Source organism: Paramormyrops kingsleyae, chromosome 11 (genome assembly GCF_048594095.1).
Source record: "Paramormyrops kingsleyae isolate MSU_618 chromosome 11, PKINGS_0.4, whole genome shotgun sequence".
NCBI lineage: Eukaryota > Metazoa > Chordata > Actinopteri > Osteoglossiformes > Mormyridae > Paramormyrops > Paramormyrops kingsleyae.
Genome location: NC_132807.1, coordinates 2,910,473 through 2,920,407, shown reverse-complemented (window position 1 = coordinate 2,920,407; position 9,935 = coordinate 2,910,473). Strand labels below are relative to the sequence as shown.

Sequence of the window (9,935 nt, the reverse complement as noted above, 5' to 3'; positions counted from 1 at the left end):
TCTTACAGTTGTGTTATTATTACTAGAACCAAAAGGAAAAACATGTGTTACCCACAGGAGTATGAACCAGAGATATATAGGGCAGATATTGGGCAACCCTAATTCTCTGCTGAGATTTAAATAGCATATTAACACCAGAAGGTATTGCTCCAAAGACTTTTGCATAATCCCCTGGAGGTATAGCAATTTTATATTCTGATAAGAACTCCTGATACGTGAAGAGAAGACCATCCTTATTAAATAGCTGATCCACCAATACAATATTATTATCAAACCACTGTTCCATAAAGACAGATTTATGCTTATACAAAATGTCCTTGTTATTCCATATATAGTAATTACAAGGAGAGAAAAAATTGTTTGTAGATGATAGACAAAGACAAGAAAGCCTGACGATGAAATGCAGACATTTTTACAGGAATTTTATCAATATCATAGTTACAGACAAGAAAAAAATGCAGGCCACCTAACTGAGATAAAATATGAGAAGGTATAACATTCCAAATGGAGGTAGGTTGTCGAAAAAAATTCTTTAGCCAATTAATCTTAAAAGTATTATTTAAAGTACAGAAATCCAGAAAATGAAGGCCCCCATTTTCATAAGCATTCATAAGAACACTCTTCTTTAAATAATGAATCCTATTTTTCCACAAGAAGTTGAAAAGCATTTTTATCAATTTCTTTTAACAGCTTACCATCAAGATGTAGAGCCAAAGCTGCATAAGTCAATCGAGAAATTCCATATGCTTTTGTAATCAATACTCTACCTCTCAATGATAAATCCCTTGAGAGCCATTGGTTTAATTTTCTTTGAGTTTTTTGTATAACGGGATTGAAATTTAAAGAGAGAATAAAGCAGTGTCATATACCAGCTGTGTCATGATCAACTCTCTGCCAAAAAGGTTAATACCTTTCACAGAGCTAGATTTAATATGGTTCGCCATGAGCTGGGCCACTAAAAGATAGAGATATGGAGACAGAGGACAACCCTGCTCAATGCTTCTAAACAGATTAAGTTTAATAGAGCTATTACCATTTTTATAAAGAGTTTTTACAGCCGTAAGGAAATAACTACCAAAATCAAACTAATGTAAAGATTGCAAAATAAATTGATGCTCTACAATATCAAACACTTTGAAATAATCTAAAAACAAGATGAAGCCATTATCATTCACTAAATCTGAGTAATCCAAAATGTCCAAAACTAGTCTGATATTATTTATAATATATCTGGTGGCCATAAATACGGAAGAGGATTAGGGTCACCATGAAAATATTATTTGAATTGTGATTTTTTTCTCAGAATTCTGACTTTTTTTTCTAAATTCAAAATTCTGAGATCAAAGTCAGAATTCAAATAATATTTTCATGGTGGCCCTAATCCTCTTCCGTACATAAAACCATAAACATTGCACACTATGAAAATAAAATCACCATGTTTAATTACCTGGCAAATAAAATATCCATCTAAATCGCATTCTGTGAGTAGGACATCTCCATTAAACCTGTACTTTAAGGTAGACACCCCAGCTGAGCATTCAGTACTATGAGACAGTCATATGGAGTCACCCCACTGGGTCCTCCAAAAACTGACATCATTTAGGGCAGAATGAGATTCTTGTAAAAAGACAAAATCTGATCTAAACTGCTTGGCAAAAAGGAATAAAGCTTTATGTTTAACATTATTACGTAACCCCATAGCATTAAATGATACAAAAGAAAAAGTAGACAGATTGACACAAACAAGAGTAACAACTGTCTTATAATTACTTTAAGATAAACAAACTCAGAAACAGCACCAAGATCAGCACCATAAAAAATTTTGTAACGAAAACAACTAAGCCAAATTCTTAAAAGTTGGCTAAATTTTGGCCCATTAAACACTTATTACCTTTAAGCATTTTTACTTCAACCATTAGACACTATCAATGCTACAAAAAGCTAAATAGCAAATAAGAACATAAGAACATAAGAAATTTACAAACGAGAGGAGGCCATTCGGCCCATCAAGCTCGTTTGGGGAGAACTTAACTAATAGCTCAGAGTTGTTAAAATCTTATCTAGCTCTGATTTAAAGGAACCCATGGTTTTAGCTTCCACTACAATAGCAGGAAGACTATTCCATACTCTGACTACACGCTGTGTAAAGAAGTGCTTCCTCAAATTTGTTTTAAAATGTTCTCCCGCTAATTTCCACTTATGGCCACGAGTTCTAGTATTTAGACTAATATTGAAATAGTCATTTGGCTGAACAGCATCCAGACCCGTTAGAATCTTATAGACCTGAATCATATCCCCCCTTAGTCTCCTTTGCTCAAGGCTGAACAGATTCAGTTCCGCTAACCTCTCCTCGTAAGACATTCCTCTAAGACCAGGAATCATTCTCGTAGCTCTTCGTTGCACCTTTTCTAAGGCAGCAATGTCCTTCTTGAGGTATGGTGACCAAACCTGCACACAGTATTCTAGGTGGGGTCTTACCAAGGAATTATATAAGTGTAACATCACCTCCCTTGACTTAAACTCCACACATCTAGAGATATAACCCAACATTCTGTTCGCCTTTTTTATTGCTTCCCCACATTGGCGATAGTGGGACATGGAGGCATCAACATACATACCGAGATCTTTCTCGTAATCAGCTACCTTTATTTCAGTGGAACCCATAAAATATCTGTACTGTATATTTCTGCTCCCTGCATGGATTACCTTACATTTATCTGTGTTAAATTTCATCTGCCAAGTATCAGCCCATTCGCTAATTAAATCCAGATCCCGTTGAAGCCTCTCTGCTGCTAGATTAGTATCTGCTACCCCGCCCACCTTAGTGTCGTCTGCAAATTTAACCAGTTTACTGTATGTATTCGTGTCAATATCATTAATGTAAATTAGGAACAATAGTGGTCCTAAAATTGAACCCTGCGGTACCCCACTATAAACGGAGGCCCACTGTGACATAGTGCCTCTAATAACTACTCGCTGCTTCCTATCAGTTAGCCAGTTTTTGATCCAAGCTGCCACAGTTCCTAAAATTCCTGCAGCTTTAAGCTTTAACAAGAGCCGTTTGTGGGGGACAACATCAAAGGCTTTCTGGAAATCTAAGTAAATCACATCATAGGCCTTTTTGTGATCAATTTCACTTGTAGCTTCCTCAAAGAACTCAAGCAGATTCGTTAAGCAGGATCTACCTCTCCTAAATCCATGTTGGCTATCCTTTATAATGTTATTTGCATCTAGGTAATCTACCATTTTCACTTGAATTATAGCTTCCATTATTTTTCCAGTAATGCTAGTTAAACTGATTGGCCTATAGTTTGCTGGATTACTTCTATCCCCTTTTTTGAATATGGGTGTTATATTAGCATGCTTCCAATCTGATGGTACCACACCCGCAGATAACGATTTCTGGAATATTAAAGTCAAAGGTTGGCTAATAATATCCCTCATCTCTTTCAAGACTAAAGGTAAGATGCCATCAGGCCCCTGCGATTTATTTATTTTGAGTTTAGCTAGGCTTAGTATCACATCAACCTCAGTTATACATACACTCACCTAAAGCATTATTAGGAACACCATACTAATAAAGTGTTTGACCCCCTTTCGCCTTCAGAACTGCCTTAATTCTACGTGGCATTGATTCAACAAGGTGCTGAAAGCATTCTTTAGAAATATTGGCCCATATTGATAGGATAGCATCATGCAGTTGATGGAGATTTGTGGGATGCACATCCAGGGCACGAAGCTCCCGTTCCACCACATCCCAAAGATGCTCTATTGGGTTGAGATCTGGTGACTGTGGGGGCCATTGTAGTACAGTGAACTCAATGTCATGTTCAAGAAACCAATTTGAAATGATTCGAGCTTTGTGACATGGTGCATTATCCTGCTGGAAGTAGCCATCAGAGGATGGGTACATGGTGGTCATAAAGGGATGGACATGGTCAGAAACAATGCTCAGGTAGGCCGTGGCATTTAAACGATGCCCAATTGGCACTAAGGGGCCTAAAGTGTGCCAAGAAAACATCCCCAACACCATTACACCACCACCACCAGCCTGCACAGTGATAACAAGGCATGATGGATCCATGTTCTCATTCTGTTTACGCCAAATTCCGACTACCATTTGAATGTCTCAACAGAAATCGAGACTCATCAGACCAGGCAACATTTTTCCAGTCTTCAACTGTCCAATTTTGGTGAGCTCGTGCAAATTGTAGCCTCTTTTTCCTATTTGTAGTGGAGATGAGTGGTACCCGGTGGGGTCTTCTGCTGTTGTAGCCCATTCGCCTCAAGGTTGTGCGTGTTGTGGCTTCACAAATGCTTTGCTGCATACCTCGGTTGTAACGAGTGGTTATTTCAGTCAAAGTTGCTCTTCTATCAGCTTGAATCAGTCAGCCCATTCTCCTCTGACCTCTAGCATCAACAAGGCATTTTTGCCCACAGGACTGCTGCATACTGGTTGTTTTTCCATTTGCACACCATTCTTTGTAAACCCTAGAAATGGTTGTGTGTGAAAATGCCAGTAACTGAGCAGATTGTGAAATACTCAGACCGGCCCGTCTGGCACCAACAACCATGCCACGCTCAAAATTGCTTAAATCACCTTTCTTTCCCATTCTGACATTCAGTTTGGAGTTCAGGAGATTGTCTTGACCAGGACCACACCCCTAAATGCATTGAAGCAACTGCCATGTGATTGATTGATTAGATAATTGCATTAATGAGAAATTGAACAGGTGTTCCTAATAATCCTTTAGGTGAGTGTATATTGGTCATAGACGATGCTGTATTCGTATTAATTGGTGGTAAGTTACTTGTGTTCTCTATTGTGAACACCCTTGAAAAATAATCATTAAACTCGTTTACCATATCAATTTCGTTATCAATTATAAGGCCCTTACTATCCTGCAAATTAGTGATTTCAGCTTTTAGTGCTCTCTTGGAGTTAAAATATTGGAAGAAACCTTTACTGTCATGCTTAGCCTCCAATGCAATTTTTCTTTCTACATCCCTCTTTGATAGCCTAATGTCATTTTTTAACTCTGCCTGTAGACTTAGATACTCCTGCTTGATTTTGAAATCATTAGTTATTTTCCAGTTGTGGAACAGAGCCCTTTTCCTCCTGACTTTATTCTTAATTTCCTTAGTAAACCACCTTGGTTGTCGTTTCCTAGATTTAGTTTTGCTGGAAACAGGTATGAAGTCCTCTTGCACTTGCAACAATGTGCTTTTGAAAAATTCCCATGCCTCTTCAACTGTTTTGCTATTTAACTCTGTCCAGTTTACAGTTTCTAATTTCCGTCTCATACCATTAAAGTTAGCCTTCCTAACATTGCATACTTTTAATTTAGACTTTGCTCTTCGGACACTAAAATTAACCTCGAATTTAACCATGTTATGATCACTACCGTACAATGGGTCTAAAACCTCTAATTTTCCAATCCTATCCTGGTTATTACAAAAAACGAGATCAAGAAGGGCTTCTCCCCTGGTAGGAGTATTAACAAACTGAGTAAAAAAACAATCCTGTACTAATTCCACCATCTCAAGTTCATTTACAGAAGAGCCAGAGACTGTGTCCCACTGTATCCCAGGTAAATTAAAATCACCCATAACCACCACATAATTTTTATTACTCATAATCCTGATATCATCATATAACATTCTGCTTTCCTCTACAGCTACATTAGGTGCTCTATAACAAATCTTTAGCATCAAGTTTGATCCATACAGCTTCTGAATTTTTATTTTTATCAGTGAGATCCCTTGCCTGCAAGTTTTCTTTTACGTATACTGCAACACCACCTCCCTTCTTGCCTATCCGGTCTCTACGGAACAACGTATAACCATCCATATTATATTCATCACCATCATTGTCACTCATCCATGTTTCAGTTATTCCTATAATGTCGTAATTGTCTGAAGAAATTAAAGCCTCTAAGTCATTAATTTTGTTTCTAATACTCCTAGCATTCAAATACAGACCACTAATGGTAGGCCTTTTACAGTGTCTACTTTTAATATTTATTTGGGCTTTCCGTCTCTCCCCACATAAATTCTTAACTGACCTCCCTGCCCCCCCAGTCCCTAGTTTAAACATTCCTCAACTATTCTGCACATACGCCTCCCCAATACACTGGTTCCCCTATGGTTCAGATGCAACCCGTCAGGCTTGAACAGGTCCCACCTGTTCCAGAAGGTCTTCCAGTGCCCCATAAACCTGAACCCCTCTTTCCTACACCACCATTTTAGCCACGCATTTAATCCCCTTATCTCAGCTAATTTTGCCTGACTTGCACGTGGCACGGGAAGTATTCCAGAGAATACCACCGTGGATGTTCTGCTTCTAAGCTTATCCGCGACTTCTATAAATTTATCTTGCAGAACAGCCCTTCTGCCCTTTCCTATGCCATTGGTGCCAACATGCACCACGACCACTGGATCCACCCCGGCTGGGGCCAAAAGCCTGTCCACTCGATCTGGAAGGTCCCCTACCTGGGCACCAGGCAGGCAAGACACCGTACGGGACCCTCTATCACGGGTGCACACAAAACTATCTACACCTTTTATAATTGAATCCCCTACTACCACAACCTCCCTCCTACTGGGGTTAGGTGGCTCCTTGGTGCCCAAGGGCCCACCTGCCTCCCCAGTCTCTTCCGGCTCTAAAGCTGGAAGCACCTGAAAGCGGTTAGAAACCGTTACTTCAGGTGATGCCGCCTCTGTGAACTGTGTACGCCCTTTTCTACGTCTACGACCTACGTTCACCCAGCTCTCTCGACCTACCTGTTCATCATTCTCCCCCCTCCCCGCTTGTGACGTACACATAGTCTCCCTAGAAGGCGTATTAACTCTCTCCTTTAACTCATTGCTATGCTGGATGAGAGCCAGTCGCTCCTCTAGGTCACGAACCTGGACCATGAGTGAGTCAACTAACCCACATCGCTCGCAGACGAAGTCCGACTGGACGCAAGCATCCAGAAGGGCAAACATCTTGCAAACACAACACTGAGCTGGCCCCATAATTACCTAACTCACTATGTCCCCGTCCTTTACTCCCAGCCCAGTATATTAATAGAGAATAAAAAAAAGCAATAACTTCTGGCCGTGGATGGATTTTAGTATCATTTATGAAGCCTCTGCCTCCCACAAAATAGGCCAATTTCCCCATCTCACATGCGTTCTTAATCATAGGCCACAGTCTATTCCTGCTTTCTCAGTCTTCTTTTGACAGGACCTCGGTGAAACGCAGCCTTTTATTCTTAAGGAAAACGCTGTTTTTAGCAGCTTTCCAAACTGCATCCCTGTGCCGCTGGGAGATGAACCTGAGGATGATGGCTCTGTTGATGAGCGACACTCTGTTGATGAGAACCTCTTAACATACACAGACCGCCTGTGCACGAACATCCTCCTTTTCAACTTCTGATACGCCATGAAGCCTCAGATTCCACCGTCAACCATAATGCTCCAAATCAGACACATAATTCATACACTGTACCAGTTTCTTCACTCCTCTCCACTGTTTTGTCAATGCAAATGATCTTATGTCTTACCTGGTCACGGACAGATTCCACCATTTTCTCAATCGCGTCACTCTGAGAATTAATAAGGTTGGCCAAGGTGCGAACTGCGTCATCAGATATTGAAGCATTATGATGAACATGGGCAATGGTAGGTTTTTAGCAACCGGTGGCTTGCTTGGGGTCACAGGCAATAAAGGAAACTCTTCCTCAAAAGCCACCTGCTCGCTGCATCCCATCTACCGGTCATAGTCTTGGTCGCTGACAGAAATGCTAACAACCCCTTTGCTCAGCTCACTCATTTTTGAAGATTGACACATTTCTTCCTTTATTCTTACACTTCAGAATAACATTGTGTCTAAACCAACTTATGACAAACACCAAAAATGTGCTTTCAAAACACATTCAGTGCCAAGAGCTCGATAACTTTCCAACCGATCATGTCGCCATCTTGGACCACCCTCATTCTCCCCACTTGTCCTACCTAGGGAGCCACTGTTAGTGGCTGAGAGGCCATCCTAAAAACCTGCACCCATACCAGCTCCCCAACTTCTGAAATAGACAAATGACATGTCTTATGTATCAAGGGTATACTAGTATTCAACAAGGCACAGGTAGACATGAAGTCGTTTAATGTTTTTAATTAAGCAGAAAATGGAATTTATATTGCAGGCATAGACACCACAGCAAAGTAAATGCAGTAGACAGATCTTCATAAAGTGCCACCCCCAAAAGAACTAAAGTAGTACCCCAGCTGGTTTGGCACTTTCAGTACTGGTTTGCAACCAGACATCAATGGAAAAAGGTAACGTACCAAAAGTTGGTGCTTTGTGTGGTGGAAAAGCACCCTATTAAAAAAGGTATGTATGTGAACCTGTGTACCAGGCTGAAAGTTGGCACAGTCACTCCCAGGTCACCATTACCATGCACCTCTTTTGCTCTGACCCTATACAAAGGAAGGATATGCATTGTAACAGCTAAGGGCAAGGGTGCAATCTGGTTAGTGTCAAGTTGATTAAGCATGTAGTTTTACCCATACAAAAAAGACTAAATCAAAATTGTCTGAGAACACTGTTCTTCAGAATTTCAGGCTGCCTTAATTTGCTATAAATATATTTAAAAAAAAAAAAAAAGGTAGGCCTACAGTCATTTGAGCCAATAGCTATGAGATCAGGATCGTCACGAAGAGCAGGAGTGCTCTACAAAGAAAATACCAATAAACTGGTTAATCTGCCACCATTTGACAAAGTCTTATAGCCAAATTAATGCTGAGCCTAAGATGTCACAAAAGCACTCTACCATCAATTCAAAATGACGTCCATTGTCCTCAAAGAAGCTTCAAACTCAGAAATTGATCGAAAGCCCCAGTCAGTTAACATCTAGTTTATTAAAGAATCACGTACAAACGTTGAGGGAGACAGGTTATAGTAGCCGTATACAATCCTCGCAGTGTACGGCCGTCACTGACAGCAGGTGGTATCGCAAGTCTTGCCCTTGCAGACGCAGCCGGAAGCGCACTTGCTGCAGCCGGCCGGACAACAGGCACAACAACCTGCAGTACAAGAGTTCCATCAAACAGTGTTCAATAGGCAGACATCGGGCCAAGTCGAAATGCTTTGCATTTCGAGTGATTGATGCAGAAGCAGGCTCGGGGGGGGGGGGGGGGGGGGGGGGGGGGAAAAAACCCACACCCCGCAAACAAAAAAACGTAATCAGGATTGCTTAGGTCAACGTTACAACATAACACCACTGGTATCTTATTGCGGGCAAGAGCATAGGACGCAGTTTGACGAACTGGGAGGGGGTACACGTTCCGCTGGTTCCTACTCCCGATTGCGGTGGCTTTGGCTTGTAAGAAGCAGCAAAACAAAGTTTACAGAAACAAAGAGGCACTTACTTTTCTTACATGACGTACATTTGCAGTCCTTACACTTGCAGGAGTCCCCACAACTGCAAGATCCAGCTAAAAAAAAAAGTTGATCAGACAGCGAGCTATAATACAAAAGTAAAAGTAATCTTTAGGCAATATACTTCTATAGATATATATACACACTTACTCTGAGCACAAGCACAAGGATCCATAATTTAAGGACTTCTCGCTTTCTTCTTGGCAATTCCTCAGTAGGGAGTTATCAGCATACTGACGAAGCGCCAGTCGAAACGTTTTTATACCTTCCAGACAAGCCGGGTGCAAAACCGGTCCGCGCTCAAAAACAGCGCACGTAAACGGCTGCACACGGTTTCTGAGTTGATTAAATGAGTCATTGGGTTCTTCTGGAGTCATTAATATACGTAATCTATCGAAATCATCAACACACTGGAAAAGCATCCTGTTAAAATGCCTTTTTTCCCCACACCAAGGCATTTGTTTTTGAGCACTTAACGCAATCGTCGAGGAAAAATGTTCATAATTTTCAG

General features: G+C 40.8%; 2 protein-coding genes across 2 annotated transcripts in view; one reads left to right on the top strand and one right to left on the bottom strand.

Annotated features, from left to right (window-relative positions):
* dhcr7 (7-dehydrocholesterol reductase) overlaps window positions 1–9,935 on the top strand; it is a 155,538-nt gene that overhangs the window by 40,758 nt on the left and 104,845 nt on the right. The window lies entirely within an intron of this gene.
* On the bottom strand, window positions 8,886–9,733 carry LOC111848045 (metallothionein). The gene is made up of 3 exons (XM_023819746.2): window positions 9,575–9,733; window positions 9,415–9,480; window positions 8,886–9,069 (listed from the first exon to the last, which is right to left on the bottom strand). The coding sequence occupies exons 1-3, from the start codon at window positions 9,597–9,599 to the stop codon at window positions 8,978–8,980; spliced, it is 183 nt and encodes a 60-aa protein (XP_023675514.1). The 5' UTR covers window positions 9,600–9,733; the 3' UTR covers window positions 8,886–8,977.

Excerpts from the sequence above, each read along its gene's own strand:
- LOC111848045 (XM_023819746.2), bottom strand. The coding sequence starts at position 9,599 with ATGGATCCTTGTGCTTGTGCTCAGA. Across the intron at positions 9,481-9,574 it reads TCCTTGTGCTTGTGCTCAGA|CTGGATCTTGCAGTTGTGGG; the intron begins GTAAGTGTGTAT and ends TTTTTTTTTTAG. Across the intron at positions 9,070-9,414 it reads ATGTACGTCATGTAAGAAAA|GTTGTTGTGCCTGTTGTCCG; the intron begins GTAAGTGCCTCT and ends CTTGTACTGCAG.